This window comes from Gorilla gorilla, chromosome 22, assembly GCF_029281585.2.
Source record: "Gorilla gorilla gorilla isolate KB3781 chromosome 22, NHGRI_mGorGor1-v2.1_pri, whole genome shotgun sequence".
Lineage (NCBI taxonomy): Eukaryota > Metazoa > Chordata > Mammalia > Primates > Hominidae > Gorilla > Gorilla gorilla.
Window position 1 is genome coordinate 38,979,689 of NC_073246.2, and position 20,939 is coordinate 39,000,627.

At 37.4% G+C, this 20,939-nt stretch overlaps 1 protein-coding gene across 11 annotated transcripts in view; it reads left to right on the forward strand.

The window, feature by feature from the left end:
• The window catches only part of TTC3 (tetratricopeptide repeat domain 3), a 130,066-nt gene that overhangs the window by 12,382 nt on the left and 96,745 nt on the right, over positions 1 to 20,939 (forward strand). For 5 of the 11 annotated variants that reach the window (XM_031005249.3, XM_063702697.1, XM_019017721.4 and 2 more), the window contains exons 2-10: positions 1,936 to 2,090; positions 2,522 to 2,564; positions 2,886 to 3,036; positions 3,489 to 3,576; positions 4,926 to 4,979; positions 5,985 to 6,105; positions 8,679 to 8,764; positions 10,040 to 10,134; positions 11,274 to 11,336. The exons of 5 other annotated variants lie outside the window; for them this stretch is intronic. In XM_031005249.3, coding sequence (XP_030861109.1) covers positions 1,947 to 2,090; positions 2,522 to 2,564; positions 2,886 to 3,036; positions 3,489 to 3,576; positions 4,926 to 4,979; positions 5,985 to 6,105; positions 8,679 to 8,764; positions 10,040 to 10,134; positions 11,274 to 11,336 — 845 coding nt within the window. In that variant the 5' untranslated portion in view covers positions 1,936 to 1,946. Of the gene's footprint in view, positions 1 to 1,935; positions 2,091 to 2,521; positions 2,565 to 2,885; positions 3,037 to 3,488; positions 3,577 to 4,925; positions 4,980 to 5,233; positions 5,282 to 5,984; positions 6,106 to 8,678; positions 8,765 to 10,039; positions 10,135 to 11,273; positions 11,337 to 20,939 lie in introns of all 11 variants that reach the window. One more of the 11 variants, XM_055374005.2, reaches the window with a different exon arrangement.

Sequence of the window (20,939 nt, forward strand, 5' to 3'; positions counted from 1 at the left end):
TAAATTTTTTAAACTCTAGAAATATTCATGCAGAATAGGTCAGGTTTTAGACATTATAGATAACCAGTCTTTTGTGGAAGGTCATTAATGATCCTAATGAAAGCAGTTTCCCTTGAATGGTCGAAGTGGAAACCACATTGTTAGGAAACTGACAGTGAATGAGAATGGAGGATTCAGATGGGTGAAAAACGAAGAGTTCTTGATGAAGTTGAAGAATGGCTGTGGTAGGAAATCAGGAAGACATGAGCCATAATGACTCTTGGCTATGGTCAGAGAGGAGCTAATAAAGATTTAAGAACTGGTTTTGACCCAGGTAGTGATCTGAGGTGTCCCCCTGGGGTGGGAGAGCCTAGTGAGGTAGGCAGTGAAGTTCATGTTAGTTGAGGAGGTTGTTAAACTACAAGGCTAGGGTATTGTGTGCATGGACCTCGATGTGGCTGGGATGATGATAGAATTTGGAGGAAAGAGAAAAACACTGTGAACTAGTTGCCAGTGATCTTGAAACGTGACAGTAACCAAGAGATAAATAGGTGACAATGACAGGAAAATTAGATGTAGTAAAAGAGAGTGTTTGAGAGCAGAAGCTATGGCAACTAAAGACTGGATTTGAATCCTTCCTAGCTTGGTGACATGAGCAAATTACTTGATTTAAGTGAGCATTTTCCCATCTGTACAGTGGAGATGACGATAATTGTGCCTGCTAAGAAGAATTGCTGTGAAGATTAGTGAAATAATGCATGTAAAACATTTGGTACAGTATGTGACACATAGTACAAATAGTTTGCTAGGAAGATTGTTATTATTCTTCACTTGTGATATTGTGAAGTTTTCATACAGCAAATTGGACATCATGAGATGGATTGATTAAATAAATTGATTTGAACTTCAAGGACTGGTAGTGGTCTTGCTTTGGAAAGAAGAAACTTGGTTTATCCTAATAATAGTAGGATAATAATGGTGAAGTGATAGGTACAAGGAATAGTGTTTATGATGCGCTGGTGATGATAGGAAAAGAAAGCCATTATATGGGCAAGAGCTAGAAGTAATAAAATGATGCATTTTTCAGTGATGTTTGGCCTATGTAGCTATTCTCTGATAACTATAAAAATCCTTATTATTGAAGTTTCTTCAGGAAAAAAAAACCCTTAGTCTGAAACTTTAGCACCAATCCCCCTTGCCCCCCATTGAAATACGTATTTTTAAAACATGGCTTTTGATAATGTGAGGGTTTTTTCCTTTTTGCGATTTAGCAGTGCTGATTGTGTATTGCAGTAGCTGTGAGAGCATTAGAAGCAGCAGTCGATAGGAGGATGGAAGGTCTGGATGCCGCCTTGGGGAGTTAGGAGATTGGCAGACTTACCCTGTACCACTCTAGCCCTACTCCTTTGCCCAAGACAGAAACACACTGAGATGGATAGGAGAATATGAGCAGTTGATAGGAAAGTTCTCAGTGGAGTCAGGATTTAGGTCAGGCCAGGAGATTGAGAATATAACAGTTTGTGTATGATGAAATGGCATATTTCACAGAATGCAGTAAAAGCAGGTAGGGTACAAGTGCAGCAACGGGAAGATGTCTTTTCTTCATTCAGCAAACACTTATTTGAGAGCTTACCATGTGCTAGGCACATACAAAGATAAATAAGATGCCCTTAATGATCCTCCATTTAAAGGAGACATGTAAACAGGTTAACTTAGAGTAGAGATGGTGAATATGTGAACCTGAGGAAAGGAAGAAATAGATTAAATTATCTGGAGAGAGAGGAAAAGTCAGCAGAATGGGGACGAGAATCTTTCAGAGCTGAGTGTTCTGATAGGAGTTATTTCCTTGGGCATAGGTTCCAAGTATTTTTCTAATATACCATAGAAGCCAGGAAAACTTTCTTCTGTTATCTCAAATGATTTAATTACTGACTTGAGTTTGTGTTGTCTCCTTAGACTTGTGCACCATGGACAATTTTGCTGAGGGAGATTTCACTGTGGCGGATTATGCCTTGTTAGAAGATTGCCCTCACGTGGATGATTGTGTCTTTGCTGCTGAATTTATGACCAATGATTATGTTCGTGTGACTCAGCTTTACTGTGATGGGGTGGTAAGTAGGTTTGCTAATTTTTCGTTTTTGGCATTGTGTATTGAAGGTTTTCTGGTTTAGGGCTATCTGAGTAAAGATGTTTTTGTGGTACGTGCGTTTTGACAGGGAGGTACACATGCTGTTGAAAAGTTGATTTGAGAAGGAAAAGTAAGCACTGGCTCAAAAATAAGATTGTGGAGTGCCAGAGAATGAGTGGTGGCAAAAGGTGGTTTTCTGACAGGGCATAAGGAAAGCTCTTGGGGAGAGCCGTAGAAGCAAACTCAGGTAATACTGTAAAAAGGGTCTCAAATTAAGACTCTTTGGCTGAAGATGTGTTTGAAGCATATAAATAAATGCCCACTGAAAGTTCTTTGGTTAGTTCTGATAATCCTTAGATTAAAAATCAAGAACATTTTACTAGACACAAATCAAAATGATTTTCTTCTTTTTAGGGTGTGCAATATAAAGATTATATCCAAAGTGAGAGGAATTTAGGTGAGTACGTTGGTATTTTTAATGTTAATTTATGGAAAGACTACAAAGGGAGGTCCATCCATCCTGTCATAGCAATACAACAGATTTATATGCTTTTTAAAAATGTATTCTTACTAGTTTTTCACTAGAAATCAGAACTTTTCTTTGTTAAAATAGAGTTTTAGCCAGCACTTAAATATTCTTAACATTTAACAGGCTAGAATACTTCATTCATTCATTTCTTCCCTCTCCATATCCATTTTTGCCTTTTTACTATTAAGTGTTGATTCATTAAAAAAAATGAGGCACAAACATTAATTTTAAACTTTTTTTTTAATTAAGAATTTGACATCTGCAGTATATGGTGTAGTAAACCAATTTCTGTCCTGCAAGATTATTGCGATGCCATTAAAATAAACATCTTCTGGCCACTTCTGTTTCAACATCAAAACAGTTCCGTAATATCACGATTGCATCCCTGTGTGGACGCCAAGTAAGTTACTATATGTTACTCATTTTGTGTGGACAGTGATAAACATGTTACCCAATACCAAGAAATGCAAGTTCAGTGGAAGGCTTATGTCTTATTCTTGTATGCTGCTCAACTTTTGTCTAATAGGGTGGAACAAACAAATACTTGAGATTTGGATATGAATGAATAATTGTAACATAATCAGTGAAATTCTGAATAGTACTAGATGGTAGACTGGAAGCTGAGTCAGGAGGAGTTAACATGTTTGTTTATAAGTATCAGTGTTATAGTGCAGAAGAGAGGAAAAAGATACAGTATTTTGTTCATTTAATAAATAGCTTAGTTATTGTTACCTAGAGTGAAGAAAAAGAGAACTTATTTTTTAATGGTTTGAGATATATAGCTAAGCATAAAGTTCAATGAATTTGTATATATGAGAATCTAATCTTTTAAAAAATAAATTTGTCTTTAAGCAATTCACGTGCTTCTGAGATAAATTTGAAGAAACTACAACATCTTGAGTTGATGGAAGATATTGTGGATTTGGCAAAGAAAGTTGCTGTAAGTGGTAGAATGTAGGTTCCCCCGAGCCCTTGGTTTAAATAATATAAGCATTTATATGGTGTTAGGCTCAAATGACTAATTTATAGCAATTAACAGGTAATGGTTTTAGTTTTGGTTAACCTGAGATGAATCTGCTGTCCATCAGTGCGTGCTCAGTATTTGAGAGATCAGGGAGATGGCTGATGTCATGGTTCTACGCTGGGGACCAGGACTGCATCTTGTCATTAAAGGATAGAAATTGGAACTTGTCACAGAAAGTGGGGTATGGGTTCATGAAAACCTTTGCCACAGGTTCTGAAAGTGATGTGCTCTATCTGTTGATATAAAATCACATCACCATCAACAAATATTTTGTCTTTGGGTAGGTAGACTTTATCAGGGCAGATTTGAGGCGGTGTCCTTCCTTATGCTATTGAGATAAGTTGAGAGTTTTTGTGGTTTTTAATTTTTTTTTGAAAGCTATTGGATAGCTTTTTAAATTTCAGTTGGTTATGGAGTCAAGTGTTGTTCTTGGTACTATTAAATTTAGAAAGGGCATTCTGATGTTTATTTTCTGCAGTAGTTATTTGCAGTAACATACAAATCAGTGTACCTTTATAAAAAAATTTAAGTGCAATGAACTTTATTATTATTATTATTTTTGAGATGGAGTCACCCTCTGTCGCCCATGCTGGAGTGCAGTGACGAGATCTTGGCTCACTGCCATCTTCGCCTCCCGGATTCAAGCGATTCTCTTGCCTCAGCCTCCTGAGTAGCTGGGACTGTAGGCGCCTGCCACCATGCCCAGTTAACTTTTGTATTTTTAGTAGAAACGGGGTTTCACCGTGTTGGCCAGGCTGGTCTCGAACTCCTGACCTCAGATGATCCACCCGCCTCGGCCTCTCAAAGTGCTGGGATTACCAGTGTGAGCCTGTAGAAACCTCGCCTCTACTAAAAATACAAAAATTAGCCGGGTGGTAGTGGCACATGCCTGTAATCCCAGCTAGTTGGGAGGCTGAGGCAGGAGAATCGCTTGAGCCTGGGACGTGGAGGTTGTGGTGAGCTGAGACTGCGCCACTGCATTCCAGCCTGGGTGACAGAGTGAGACCCTGTCTCAAAAAAAAAAAAAAAAATTCACATGTCTAAAGATTATACTAAGTTATTTTACTACTAGAACCCTATGGGAGACTATTTTGGAATTCTTGTCTTAGGATCTTAAGGGGTAACTTGGTCATGTAAATGCTTGTCGGAAGTGTACTACTGAGTACATATAGTAGTGTTCCTAAAATGTAGGCCATTTTTCCGTTAGAAAATTCAAGTAGAATTGACTGAATAAGGAAAAAATATGTCCTTTTTTTATTTTTCAGAATGATTCATTCCTTATTGGAGGCTTATTGAGAATTGGTTGTAAAATAGAAAATGTAAGTGTTAAACACTGAAACTGGCACAGCCACTGTGGATGAGTGGCAGTCATCTCACTGCTCATTTCCCCTTGCATTGAGCCCATACACTCAATGTTCTATATGTGGTATTTGGTGGTATTGACTTCTATATTTTCCTTAAGGAGACTCCTCATTTTGGGGGTTTGGATCATTTTCTCTCTTTTTTTTTTTTTACCCATGTACATAGTGTAATTTTGAGCCTATTTTACAAGTTGATTCTTTTTCTCTTTTAGATTATTTACCTGGCTTATGTTTCCCCAAATGAAATTATTAGGCCTCTGGTATGAATATTTTTTGTTATGTAATTACTAGGTAATCTCCAGATTCAATGTTAAACCAATTTTTAATGATACTGATGCCATAAACATCTATGTTTACCTTAAGCGCATTGTTAACTTTGATTTTTGAAGTTACTTTAGACATTAGAAGTACAAATAACATTTCTGTGAATTCTTGATCCTTCATGGAGATCACTGCACTGAGTGCCCATTTGCCCAGCCACATCTTCCTCTTGTTCTTTATCTCCTTATTCTTCTGTTTGCCACAGACCACGTAAAATATGTAGTTCCTTTGGAGAACTTTAATCTATAAATTTAACCTTGGGGTAAGGATGGAAGTCTTTGTGTAGATGAGATCTGAGAACCCTCATCCACCTTGTTATATTGCACTTGCCTGCTACCCCAGGCAGTCTGGCCAGGTTGTAGACCTCAAATTCCATGTCTGTAGTAATTGCAGAAGCATCTTGAGCTCTGAGGGTGGCCTGAGGTCACCTGAAGAGGTAACATATAGGAGTCCATGGTATCTGTTAATTTATATGTCAGAGTCTGTCTACTCTAGGTTACACACCAGAGTAGCAAAAAATAAGTGGTTGTACCAGTTTTGTAGTAAGGATCTGAAATACTTGCATAAGATGAATTTATAATGCCACATGCAAATTTAGAATTAACAACCAAAGCCCCATTCTTCATTTCTCTTTTGAAACAGAAAATCTTGGCAATGGAAGAAGCTCTGAATTGGATAAAATACGCAGGCGATGTAACAATTCTAACTAAATTAGGATCAATTGACAATTGTTGGCCTATGTTAAGTATTTTCTTTACTGAATGTAAGTATAAATGCTTTAAATTGTTACTTGACTCAGTTTTTAAAGGTGTTTGGGAAAATGAGATATGTAGTTAAGTGATTTCTGATTTATCTTAGAATTTAAAAAAATGTTTTTATTTTGTTATATATGGTTGAAAAAGAGAATTTCTTTTTTTTATTATTTATTTATTTATTTATTTATTTAGAGGCAGATTCTTGCTCTGTTGCCCAGGCTGGAGTGCAGTGGTGCAGTCTCTGCTCACTGCAAGCTCCGCCTCCCGGGTTCACGCCATTCTCCTGCCTCAGCCTCCCGAGTAGTTGGGACTATGGGCGCCTGCTACCACGCCTGGCTAATTTATTGTATTTTTAGTAGAGACAGGGTTTCACCGTGTTCACCAGGTTGATCTCGATCTCCTGACCTCGTGGTCTGCCTGCCTTGTCCTCCCAAAGTGCTGGGATTACAGGCGTGGGCCACCGTGCCTGGCCGAAAAAGAGAATTTCAAACTGGTAGTTTTATTCTATATTTTCTGTCTTAATTATTTTTATGACATTGTACTTTAAAAATTTTCACTGAATGGATATTGTAAGTTGTTATATGTAATACTCAAAGAGACCACAACTGGGTAGTCTCCTTTGTAAGAAAAAGTCACTGAAGCTAAGCTTATGATTTTTATTTTCTTCATGAATCTGTTATTCTTTTATGTATGAGGTAACTGCCTTACATATTTCTTTTACTTTGTGAAATATTTTTCTTTAAAGCATTTGAATATTAGCAGTGTTTTTATAGTATAGTTATAGGAATCTTGAAACAGGAAAGGTTTGGCTTTTCAGTAGATGATGACCAATAATTTACCATCTCTGCTGAGATAAAGGCAAATTTTGCACAATTGACTTAAGTGCTAGAAAGGAATTAAATGAAGACACATCTTTCTCATAGGTTTATTAGATGCTGGGGTGTATTACACTGAGAGAGGTTGTTCTCTTCATTGTTTTGGAGGCCCTTAATTATAAGCTAGATTTTGTGGTGGAAGTAGAGAAGCAGTATCTTGTACTAGGTACACCTCTTTAGGCTTATAGCTGATTTTTTACATTCTATTTTCTTTATAATAGCTCTGCAAGGTGGCTGTTACTATCTTTGTTTTAGCAGTGAGCACACTGACTTTGAGAGGTTAAGTGTTGTTTCTGCAGTATAGTAAGTAGTAGGTAAGACTAGATAAGTCAGATCTCTCTGATCTCAAAGCCCAGGTTTTATTCCATGTAATCTTACTCTGTCCCTTAGAATTTCTTTATTTGGTGACTTTCTTATGTCCTTTATTGAATCTTAAATTTTAGGTGCCCTTTTCACTTTAGAGATGAATATGTTTGGCTAGAGGCTTAACTATAGTTTTGTTGCAATAAATTTTTTTTTGCCACTTTAAAATATCCTTTTTATATAATAGCTTACAATGTAGAAAATGAGGCCCGATAAACTTTAGTTACTTACTGCATCTTAATTAGTTTATTAAATTTTTATAATAATAGTGTTTCAAATAACTTCTCATTGTAACATTTTACTCATGAGAGTCAAAATACTGAATAAAAACATTTGAAAGTATTTATTTAAAATACGTTGAGCATCAAAAATCCAAAATCTGAAATACTCCAAAATTTGAAACTTTTTGAGCTTCGCTATGACACTCAAAGGAAATGCTCGCTGGGCGTGGTGGCTCACACCTGTAATCCCAGCACTTTGGGAGGCCGAGGCGGGTGGATCACGAGGTCAGGAGATCGAGACCATCCTGGCTAACATGGTGAAACCCCGTCTCTACTAAAATTACAAAAAAAATTAGCCAGGTGTGGTGGCACATGCCTGTAATCCCAGCTACTCGGGAGGCTGAGGCAGGAGAATCGCTTGAACCTGGGAGGCGGAGTTTGCGGTGAGCCAAGATCATGCCATTGCACTCCAGTCTGGGCAACAAGAGTGAAACTCCATCTCAAAAAAAAAAAAAAAAAAAAAAAAGGAAATGCTCATTGGAGCATTTTGAATTTTTGGATTTGGGATACCCAGTATAATGCAAATATTCCAAAATCCAAAATTATCCAAAATCCAAAACACTTCTGATCCCAAGCATTTTGAATAAGAGATACTCAATCTTTATATTAAATAGATTGTAGAAAGTGGTTTTCCAGGTTTTTGTTTTCATGCATTTTTATTGAATATTGTGCATGGTACACCATACATGCTTGACAATGTTTATTGAATTGACTTAAGTAATTATGTGGCCTATTTGGAATATGTTATGACAGAGCATTTATTGTAAATACAATTACAACTAATATAATAATAAATAAAGGTTTTTTATTGCTAGAAATAAAAAGTGAGATTAGATTCATAGCAAGCAATAACTGATGTTTTCTGCAACATTTTATCAGTTTATTTTTTTACTGAGTTATTTAATAGACATAAAAGGTTACAAGAAACATGTGCTATTTAGAAAGAATAATAATATAGGACCATTGTGGACTCACCTAACTTAAGAATTAGAATATTATCAATACCAATTTGTTTTTTTTAACAAATGTTGTCTCTTGCTCTCTCCTAAAAATAAAATTTAGACAAGTACCACATAACTAAAATTGTAATGGAAGACTGCAATTTGCTTGAAGAACTTAAAACTCAAAGTTGTATGGATTGTATAGAGGTGAGAATGAATATTATAAATATAATTTAAGATTTGCCCATTAGAACTTTTTAACACTCAGAGGAAGTTAATAAAACTGCTGACAATATACAATTCATAAAATTGGATGACATATTTGAGGGAAAGAACTAATATCTTGATCAGAGTTTTCTAATGATTTAAAAACCATTAATTGAAAGTGAAAATTTGGTTTTTAAAAACTTTAGTCTTTAATGAGTTGAAGAAGTATGATTTTCTTTGGTAACAGCTGAGATGTAATTCACGTGCTATACTGTTCACTCATAGGAAATAGGACTTTAACTCAATTTTATAAAAGGAATTTGGGAAAATATTTAATGTTGTATTGAATTCCCTAATGCTGTTGATATGATGTGATTTAGTTTATTTTAAAAAAATTGAGTGTTCGAAATGAAAAGTTTTAGTTTTTTCTCTAGCACCTTTCATATATATTCTCGTTAACCTACCAACTCATGCTTTGCAATTAATCTAATCAGCATTGCCTCTATGTTATTGATTTATGTATGTTTTTCGGCACCAAGGCTTTTTGAATAATATCACATTTGCTAACCTAAAGTTAAAATTCTACTTTGCATCTATTTTTTAGCCTTATTGATAAGGTATATTTAAAAGTGGGTCTGCCAAATACCGCACAAAATTTTAGCAATTATTCATAAGGTGATGGTTTTGTTTACTTTTTAATATTCTCTAACAAAGTTAGTGTTGAGTCATTCAAGACAGGTTTATTTAAATATATATACCGAGGCTGCACATGATGGCTCACACCTGTAGTCCCAGTACTTTGGGAGGTCAAGGTGGGAGGATTGCTTGAGGTCAGAAGTTCAAGACCAGCTGGGGCAACATAGCAAGACCTGATCTCTACAAAAAATTTTTAAAAATTAGCTTGGCATGGTGAGGTGCACTTGTAGTCCTAGCTACTTGGGAGACTGAGATGAGAGGATCCCTTGGGCCTGGGAGATGGAGGCTGCAGTGAGCTGTGATTGCACCACTGCCCTCCAACCTGGGTGACAGTGAGACCCTGTCTCTAAAAATATGTGTGTGTGTGTGTGTGTGTGTAGTGGGTGTGTATGTATATATATATATATATATATATATGTAACAAAATATTGGGTATTGTAATCTCATTTTCTACATAAATAATCCCCTATGTTATTTCTGATATCGAAGATAGAAATCCAGATCCATTTTTACTAGGTATTGGGTTCTTGATTATTTTTGGAGCTAATTGATGGGTCTTCTTTCACCTTGGTTTCTCAGCAAGGAGAACTAATGAAAATGAAAGGAAATGAAGAGTTTTCCAAAGAAAGATTTGATATAGCTATTATCTATTACACCAGAGCCATTGAATATAGGTAAGAGCAAATAGAACAAAAGAGATGCTTTTTCTATGGCAGATCAAGTTAGAATGGTAGTCAGAAGAAATAAAAACAAGACGGAGAATTAGAGAGTATCTTCCAACTTGTTATGCAGAATAGATTTTCTCATCCTTGGGCGTTAGAAGCATTGGAGATGGCCTGGGTATATGAAGCTAACGTAGTAGCATAACTCGAGCAAGTCAGGCAAAATTGTGAATTTTCTGTTCCATTTTCTTTAAAACTTTCCAGTACAGAGTTACCTCTTTTGTCTTGTTCTCATTTCGCTATCAACCAAGTCCTCCCAAGTTATTAACTGGTCAAAAAGGATTAAAGGATTGGTTCTTAATAGTTAAGATGCCACCCATTCAGGGTTTTTTGCTTTCTAAGAGGGAACTTTTACAGGATAATTGAGAGAATGCATACATGCTCTCTACCTTGTCTTCTCTTTGGTCAGCTGCTAGGATTTTGTAGGTTTCCTCCAGATGTGCCTCATAACTGTGCCCCTATTGTCTCAGTCAGGCCACCTAATATTGTAGCAGCCTTTGAAGGGTGCTCTGTAGCCACTGCTCTTTTTCCTCCCTTGTGCATCTCCACAGGGAATGAGGGAATCCGGTTAGTGTACCACCTCTGAAAGGCTGCTGCCCTATTCTTTTGAGGAAGAAGTGGAGGAAAGGGAGATATGTTTCACCACACAGTCAGATAAAACTAAAAAACAAAAGTTCAAATGAAGCTATTTTAATTTGCAATTACTGTAGGCTTCCTTTCTCAGTTCTTTGTCAAAACGACATAGTCCTGACTTATTATATAAGTAATCCTATCCTCTAGAGTTACTCTGTAGTTTGCTAGCTCTTTAATATGTCTTGTTTGATCCCCCAACAGCCCTATGAGTTAGAGCAACTAGAATTATCTTCATTTTGAATATAGGGAAGTTTAGGTTGGTTCAAACAAAGTTACTTATGTAAGAAGTGAAGGAACGGGGACTTCGCCAGTTAAGACTCCAGGTCCTATATTCTTTTTGCTTTGCCACACATATGTAAAGTTTAAAAAAAGTTCTCTCATGCCTTATGTTTTCTACGTGATTTTTATTCGTTTCATGTGTAATGTGCTTTACTGACTAAACATTGTGTCTTTTTAAGACCTGAAAACTACCTTCTTTATGGTAACCGAGCTCTTTGTTTTCTTCGTACTGGACAGTTTAGGTAAGTTGGTTAAAGTATCTCAACCACTGAATTATTATGCTAAATACCCATTTTTGGGAAACTTTTCTGTTTTGCAGGTATACAAGAAAATCCTTGACTAGTTCTTTGGCAGAAATACTTAAGTGGTTAAAAGAGTATGCTTAGGCTTTATATTATAATAACAACAGTGACAGCAGCAGCTATTCTGACTGAGTGCAGACATATGTTAAGCATTATTTTAAGTGCTTTGCATATGTTATTTGGTTCTCACAGCACCCGTAATAGGTAGGTAATGTTATAGTCCACATTTTACATGACCAAAGTGTACCACTAGTAAATAGTGATACCAAGATTTGAACACAGATTTTATCTGATGATGTCAAAGTCTGTGTTTATGGCACCTATATTACCTCTTTATGCTCTGTTAATTAATCCATATAGTATAAAAGAAGCATTTTCATCTTTTCTCTGTTTATCCTGGTATAAAAAATTAAGTAAATATCCTTCATAAGTGAAAGAAAGCAAATAAATTTAATATTATGAGAGTGGAGTCATAATTAATTCCAGTTCCTTATATTGAATTTGAGCTGAGTTTTTATTTATTAGCTAAGAAAGATTGAGAAAGATACTGCACCATGATTTTATTGTTCCCCAGTATAAAGTTTTTAGAACATAAATTATAAATATTAAGCATTAATATTGAGCAGGTGGACTATTATATTTAATTTTGTCCTGCCTTACTGTAAGAAGGGTGTAGGGTGGATTCAAGAATACATCCACACAGTAGAAGAATATTCAAAAGAAAACAAACCGGAAAATGAAGTTGGAATCTGGGATTCTCAGAACCAAGCTACATAGGCATAAGGTCCTGCATAGGTATTAGTTATAATTCATATTTGCCTCTGACCTTCAGCTGCCCAAAATGAAATGGGAAAACTTGACAAGTTACTTAATTCTCATTGTCCATAAAGAAACAGGACACCAATTGGTCAGGTGAAACAGTTTTCCTAGTATTTAGTTTTGAAAGAAGTTGGGCTGTAATATTAATTGAGTGATGGAGTAGAGAATAATCTCAGCAGTATCTTATGCATAGCAAAAAACTCCCTGAAAGCACAGTTTTGGGTTTCACAAATACTTTTTTTGTGAAGTTTTCTCATGAAAGCTGAGAGTCTGCTATCAGTTGTTTTTCAGTGAAAGCGCTTGTATGGGAGGGTGGGAGTGGGGAAGGTAGTAAACTCTAAGCATGTAGCTTTAAAAATAACATTTATTGTGTTTTTCTTTTATTGTAAACAGAACACATTCTCATGGTAGAAAATTTGGAAAATACAAGAGTTTAAAAAGAAGAAAATAAAAATCACCAGTAATCCAACCACCTTGGAGAATACCGCTGTATTAACGTTATGCAGCTTTTAGATGGCTTAAGCCGTGGATAAACCGAGGCTATCTAGACTAGAGGAATGGATGGGCTTGACACAGTCTTCCATCAATACCACTGTCCTCAACGGGTTCTGACAAGAAATGAGCTGCACATGTCTTTAGGTTACTGCTTCTGGCTAGGTCCAGAATTGCATTTATTTTGTGCTGTTTGAAGGTGAATTTGTATGCTTTCAAGATCAGATGAATAGGTTGGCAACTTGGCTAGCCTCTTGTGAAAATTGAGGTGCCTGTCTGAAATATTGCCTGGCACAAGGTTATCCACTTTCCACTTCTGAGAGCTGAGAGGCACACCAGGGTGTTTCTGCTCTCTTTCATGAGTGTTGAATGCTAGACACACAAGGAAGATCCTTCTAATACCTTGCTGCAACAGGAGGTGAATCAGAGTAGAAGTACAGAAGCTAGGTAGTTTGGTGAGGTAAAGGCCAAGAGCAGCTTGTGGATCTATCCTTGTACCTCCTTGCTGATGGTCTAGCTTGTAGTTTAATACCATCTACATTTCACTAAAGCCAGGTCAGCAGCATTGTTCCTTTGTTTCTTATTAGGCAATCACCAATATATATTGGATGCCTATTTTATGCACGAAGTGTTTTACCACACTGGTTTTGCTGGTGTTTCCTACCTCCTCACACATTGTCTATATGATTTGCTCAATAATGTAGGGATAATGTTTTCAGAGTCCATAGTATATATAACTCCTGATCAGGTGACTAGATGGTGTGACTTAAGGAAAGAACACGTTGCCAGTAATTCAGATGTGCCATTGACACAGGAGGACCTATGCCTGAGAAAGACTTTTATCTGAGTTACTGAGATTAAGATGTTTTGAAGCTCCCAAGCAGAGGGATGCTAGATCTGCTGTGGAAATCTGGCTGAGCAGCTGCAGGGACAGCTGAGGGTAAAGCATCCACCCTCCCCCAGTTTGGCGAGGATGCACTCCTCAGCTGTTCTGGAAGGCCAGACTTCTTATCTGCTGTCATTGAAGCAAGAATTGAGATGTCCAAAGAGAACAGAAATGGGACAATTTAATACTAGAAAGGAATAAAAGGGTTAAAGTCTTGAATGCTAAAACTTCTGAAATAATTAATTTATCGTGAAAGATTAGAAAATATAAGTTGAAACTTTAAATGAAAAAGAGATTCAATTTAAAAAAGAACTTTGACAAGATTGATATCTAAAAGGGTAAAAATAATAATACTGTATCTTACAACACGGTTATCACTGTTCTGAGCATTTAATGTGTATTAACTCGTAAAACCCTCACAACTACGTGAGGTAGGTGCTACTGCCTTTTTACAGATGATGAAACAGGTATAGGGAGGCCAAGCAAAGTGTCTGAGGACACTAGGTGGATGTGATGGAGCCAGAATTTGAACCCAGGCAGCCTGGATGTAGAGTCTCTACTATTAATCACTATGGAAAGGTGGTGATAGAATAAAAGGGAATGTGAAAGTCGAAAAAATTAAAAAATAAATGGTCTAAATAGTCAATAAACGTTTATGAGGAAATGATTATCCTTCCAGGACATGTAGATTAAAAACTACGAGTTTCTCATTTATACCCATCAGATGGACAAAAGCTTAAAAATCTCATAATACCAAGTGTTTGAGAGGATGTGGAACAAAGGAGACTCTCATATTCAGCTGGAGAAAGTGTAAATTGGTACAATCACTTTGGAGAGCAATTTGACAAGGTGAAGATGTGCATACTCTGCAACCCACTTCTAGGCTCATATCCTCTGAACTCTCAAATGTGTACCCAAGAAGATATGTACATGCCTTCATGATAGCATTGTTTGTAAGAGTAAAGAAATGAAAACGACCTAAATGGCCATCAATAGGGGAATGGATAAATATGGTATATTCATACAATGGAATTCTATATGGCAGTTAAAATGAACGCAATGTTGAGTGAAAAAGCAAGTTGCAGAATGATTTGTACACTGTGATGCCATTTATTAATGTTTAAAAACATGCAAAACAATATGCATATATACAGACTGTGTATTAACAATGTTTGAAAATGCATGGGCATGTTAAACACCCGGGGAGTGGCTGGGGAGAGAAGGAGGGAAAAGGGATTGGAGTTGGGAGGGGTTGTACACAGTGGGTGTCAACTGTAACAAACTACTACAAAAAGAGCTGAAGTATATGGCAACATGTTAATTTCTTGCTAAGGTGGTATGCCATTGGTACATGGGTGTTCATTTTGTTAATGTTGTTCTCTGTACTTTTATGTATACTTGAAATATTTGATAAAAAGTAAAACAAAATGTAATTAAAATGCACATGATAAAAGGAACAGAAAAAGAACAGAAACAGTGACCACTAAACATCAAGGATAAAATAGTGAACAATGATCTTGAAAAGAGAAATATAAGTATTGTAAGGCCAGTTGCAGAAGCGTGAAGTGTGCATGGGGAAGCCTGAGGTGAGGTATATATGGGGAAACAGATGCTTCCTTCAAACATGGTGGCAGTGGCAGTGATGATTTTAATGCCAAAATAGTCATACAGTTTGTAAATCCAACCACTTTTGGGTGAATGTAAGTTAGGCCAAGAGCCTTTCAAAACCCCCCCGGGCCTGCGAATATTGCGCTTGGAAAACGCAGGAGATGGGGTTGGAATGAGGCAGGGGTTGGGGAACTGCGCTGCCTCCTGCGCCCCCGCTCCTGCCTCAGCCTCTCCCCTTCAAATCTTCACATTGAGGATTGTGTTTATCCCAGGACACCTGGCTTAGAAGATGAGATGTCCGTTTTATTCTGCTCCTTCTCAAAGTGTACTTTTCAAATATGAGTTGGTAACTATAGGGCATTTGAGAGTGATCGTTGTAATTATAGTAATCAGAACTTTTCAGTTTAGTCAAGAATCTGGACAAAGGAATCAGTCATATCTGTACCTTCTGCAGTTCCAACAGCTTATGTAATGTACATGATTAGGCTTTGCCCACTTAGTGTTCAATTCATTCTTGTGGGACTTGTGGAAAATTCAGATTCTTTAGTGGGATGTGATGAACTGTGCAAGGGCAAATGTTAATTGGAGAAAGGGAATGCTTAGCTTAAATCGTTTTTGAATTGCTTTGGAAACTCATGTATTTTTAAACTTGGTGTTTACTTGAACTGTTGGTATTCATTTAAGTATTTACCCATCACATGATAACTGCCTTCCATCAGATCCCAACTGTGATTGGTAGCAGACAGATAGACTTTAACTAACTCCTCTCTTGTTGCTTTTTTTCCCCCCTAAATTTCTGGAAGACTAGAGATATAAAGCACTGTATGTTTCTGTGAGAATTTCACAAATTCTTGTGTGTGTGTGTGTGTTGGTTTGGTGAATTATTCCTCACTCTGCCCTCTGGTGTGGTCTCTTTATTTTTACTTAGAAGCCACTGAATTTGCTTTTGAAGAAAACATTTACTTTTTTCAGTCTTCTTTGGGGTATACCCCCTTTTTAAAAAAGCAGTAACAAATGCACATGGTAAGCAACAGAGTAGGAAAAGGTGCACTCGCCCAGCTCTGACCCATCCTCTGATTCATCTCTTCAGATCCTTGTGTATTCCCATAATATTTTATGCCTATACAAGCATTTATGTTGAACCAAATGAAATTGCCATTTTTGTAAGTCAGAATATAGGCAGTTTTATTTGGTTTAATGTAATGTATATGTCTTTTTCTTTAAATGAGTAGGAACATACTACATACACTGTTGTACATCTTGCTTTTTTTTTTATATTTAAGTCTTGGAGCTTGTTTTGGATCTGTATATAGAGACCTACCTTGTTCTTCATGGCTGCACAGTGTTTTACTGAATGGATTGCCTATGTAATCCATTAGTTTGTATTATATTAGTATATAGTTTATATATATATATTAGTTTATATTAGTATATAGATTATTTTATTTACAACGTTAAATTTTAGATATATTAGTATGTAGATTATTTCCATTTTAAAGATTATATATACCTATGCAATGATTATCTTTTTACTTATGTTTTACACTCAGGTTCAAATATATCTGTAGGACACATTTCTGATAAATTTATTTTACTCATTATGATATATTAATGAAAGAACATATCATTTTAATTACAGACACTTTTTATTTAAAATGTATTTTTATTCAGTCCATGGTTATTACTCACTGCATATTTGTCAGTGACTGACCATTATACCTGAATCTTGCTTTTGTTCCTTAGTTGGAAGATCTGGAAACTTGGGGAATAGTTGTTATTTCTTTATTGATCTTGTCATATCCTGAAAATAATTATAATTGAGGAAAAAAGGAATATCCCTTATATGGCTTGCAAAATTCTTGCATACTTTTTATGGTATGGTTTAAGAGAGTCAATAAATAGCATCTCCTTTTCCTTCCAAGTCCAGAATCAGTTAAAAGATGGATGGAAAAGACAGGCAAATGGTGATCAAATATTGCCTTTATTACTGATGCAGTTGGAGAACAGGCCTTAAGTCTGATAGTCAAGGGGCTGGTTACTATTAGGTTGGTGCAAAAGTAAATGTGGTTTTTAGAAATAATGGCAAAACCCCTAATTACTTTTGCACCAACCTAATAATTCACCCACAGTCAGACAGAACTGGGCTCTTGGGAACTTTAAGCCTGGAAGAAAAGGGAATCTGGTGTTTTAGATTCCAAAGAGTAAGGCCGCGTGCTGTGGCTCGTGCCTGTAATCCCAGCACTTTGAGAGGCTGAGGCGGATGGATCACTTGAGGTCAGGAGTTTGAGACCATCCTGGTCAACACGGTGAAACCCTGTCTGTACTAAAAATACAAAAATTAGGTGGGCATGGTGGTGCATGCCTGTAATTCCAGCTACTCAGGAGGCTGAGGCAAGAGAATCGCTTGAACGCAGAAGGCAGAGGTTTCAGTGAGCTGAGATTGCGCCACTGCACTCCAGCCTGGGCGATAGAGCGAGACCATGTCTAAAAAAATAAAAGGATTCCAAAGAGTGAGAAAAAGAAGAAGTGAAGCCACGTATGATTAGTGTCCCTCCCTCACCATTAGATAAATTATTATTCATCATCTGGGGATGTTAGCCAAGGGTGGGGAGAGGAAAGAGTTCAGGAATAATTAGCAAATCCACATGGAAACTAGGGGAGAGGGAATAAGTGTTCTTTACAAACATCATCTTTTAGGGCAGAATGTAGCATATTTTATATGCAGTAATGGGGAGGGGCTGGAGAAATAAAAACACTTCCCCATGTAAGAGCAATAAGTTGGAGCACCTGGACTAGAACTCTCTTTCTTACTCTGTTTAATACTCTCACCGTGTCACACAGTCTTCAAGAGTAAATAACCGTTTGCATCTGGAGTCTTGTCCCATTTTCATACATCTCTTGCACAGGGGATTGCTGCTACCAAAAGTCAAACCTGATTATTTAGACCCTGGGCTGCAGTGGTCTGGATAAGCAATAGCATCATGTAATTGACTATGCCCACTTTGCCTTAGTTGTAGGATGTGGTCATATGCCAGTAAATGTGAAATTTTATTAGTATTAATATTAATTGCATTCATATACTAATAATTGTGATATTTATAATATATGCTATTATAACAATGCTGTTTGTAGTGCTATATATTATAATAAGTAATGTTCAGCATTGATTCAACAAATATTGGGGTTCTGTTGATGGATAATGTCAGAAATGAGCAAAAACAGCCTCTGTGTTTCAGACAGTGGGCTGGCATTGTGAGGGCCTGTAGTGGGAAGGAATTTGTTGCATTTGTGGAACTGATAGTTGCTAGATGGCCTGAATACAGAGGAGAGGGTAGTATGTTCATAGGCTAAGCCAAGGAGGGCCTTGTAGGCTGTGTTAAGGCTTTTGGCCTTTAAGAGCAATAAGAAAGTAAAGGATTTTAAACTGAGGAGAGAGAGCATGATTAGTACTTAAAAAAAAAAAATTTGAGCATAGTGAAAATGGATCTGAAGGGGATGTAGTGTGGATGTAGGTTAGGAGGCTGTTGCAGTTGCCGAGGCCAGAGATGATGGCTTCCAGCAGAATATTGACAGTGGGAATGGAAAAGTAGGATTCAAGAGTTTAGAGGTGAAGCTGACAGAAGTTGCTCGTGGTTGGTGTTGGAACATGAGAGTGAAGGTGGTTGGAACTGTTCTGACGTTTCTGCCTTAAGCAGCATCATGGATTATGGGCCTACTCACTCACATTGGGATTGCTGGAAGAGGAATAAATTTGTAGAAGGTAGAACTGGACTTCACTCTCGGACACTGAATCGAAGTGCCTTTGAAGGCCAGGCATGGTGACTCATGCCTGTAATCCCAGCACTTTGGGAGGCCGAGGTGGGAGGATCACCAGAGGTCAGGAGTTCGAGACCAGCCTGGCCAACATGGTGAAACCCTTTCTCTACTACAACTACAAAAATTAGCTGGGCGTGGTGGGAGGTGCCTCTAATCTCAGTTACCCGGGAGGCTGAGGCAGGAGAATTGCTTGAACGTGGGAGGCGGAGGTTGCAGTGAGCCAAAATAGCGCCATTGCGCTCCAGCCTCGGCGACGAGCAAAACTCCGTTTCAAAAAAAAAAAAAAAGAGAAGAAAGAAGTGCCTTTGAAGCATCCAAATTCCAATGTTGTGTAGGTAGTGAGTTATATGGGTCTGGAACTCAAAGGAGGGTTTGGATGGGAAACGTGTTTGGAATAGCCAGCCTCCATGATTTGAAGTTGTAGATGTGGGTGAGACTGCTTACAGAGAAGTTTTTCTCAACCTGGACTGCACTTTGGAATCACTGAACTTTGACAAATACCACCCACCCCAGAGATTCTGATTCAATTAATCTAGAGTAAAGCTTGGGCATTGGGCTTCTAGGAGCTCCCCAGATGGTACTAATGTGCAGTCACGGTTGAGACCCACTGGCCTAGAGAGAACCTAGGCTGAGACTAGGAGAGGAATCAGGATTGAGCCTTGAACACATATGGCCAATTGGAGAAGGATGAGCCTGCCCAGGAGAGTATTAAAATGTGACCAGAGAGGTGGAACAAAGACTAAGTGTGGTGTCATAGAAGTAAGTAAAAGAGTGGTCAGCAGTGTCTGTTGGCTACTGAGAAGCCAGTTACAGTGGAACTTAGATTTGGCAACATGGACATCATTCACTAACCTTAGGGAGAGCTGTCAGTGGGAAGCTTGAAACATGCCAATTAGATGGGGTTGAGAAATGCAAGGAAATGGAGACAGCTAGCATAGGCAGCTTTTAAAGGTATTTGGGGAGAGAGACCCAGGGTGAGTCTCTTTAAATGGTAAAGAAAACTTACCTTATTCAAGAGTTCCAGAAGAAGGTGGCACTAGGGTTGTATATTCAGTGGCTCAACAATGTCATCAGAGACTTAGATTTTTCCAGCCTCAGTGTGTGACTTGGTCCTCAGGCTGTCCCCTCAGAATGTAGGATGGCTGCTGTAATTCAGACATCTTTAGCAGAAGAAGGACAACTTTGTCTTATGTCCTTTAAAAAAAATCTTAATACACATGCTGAAAAGTATACGAGTGTTAAGTGCAGCTGGAATTTTCAGAAGTCAAACAACTGTAACCAGCATGCAGATCACAACCGCAGTACCCCAGAAGTTCCTCTTAGTCATGACCCTCCTCCTAGTCATGATCCATCTCCTCCCCCAGGATAACTACCATCCTGGCTGGTTAATTTTGCCTATTTTAGTGCAATGTAATGAAATAATATACTATGTGTTCTTTTATGTTTGGTTTTCAGCATCGTTTTTGAGATCCATATTGTTGCATGTAGTTGTAAAGTGTTCATCTATTGCATGAATATACCACATTTTATCCATTCTATTGTTGATGGGCATTTGGGTAGCTTCTCCTATTTGGCTTTTACAGGTAGTATTGTTGTGAACATATGTATTTATTTCTGTTGAGTGTATAATTAAGGAGTGGAATTGTTGGGACAGAGGGTATGCTTATATGCATTTAGCTTTCCTGTGTGATTGTATCATTTTGTACTCTTACAGCAGCATATGAGAATTTCAGTTCTGTGCCCTCAACACTTACTATTTTTCATCTTTTATTTTAGACATTCTGGTGGGTGTGTAGTGGTATACCACTGTGATTATAATTTGTATTTTCATAAATTGATTAAGGATGTTTCAGATTTTCGTAAGGTTATTGACCATTTGGATATTCTGTTTTGTGAAGTGCCTGTTTAAGTCTTTTGCTATT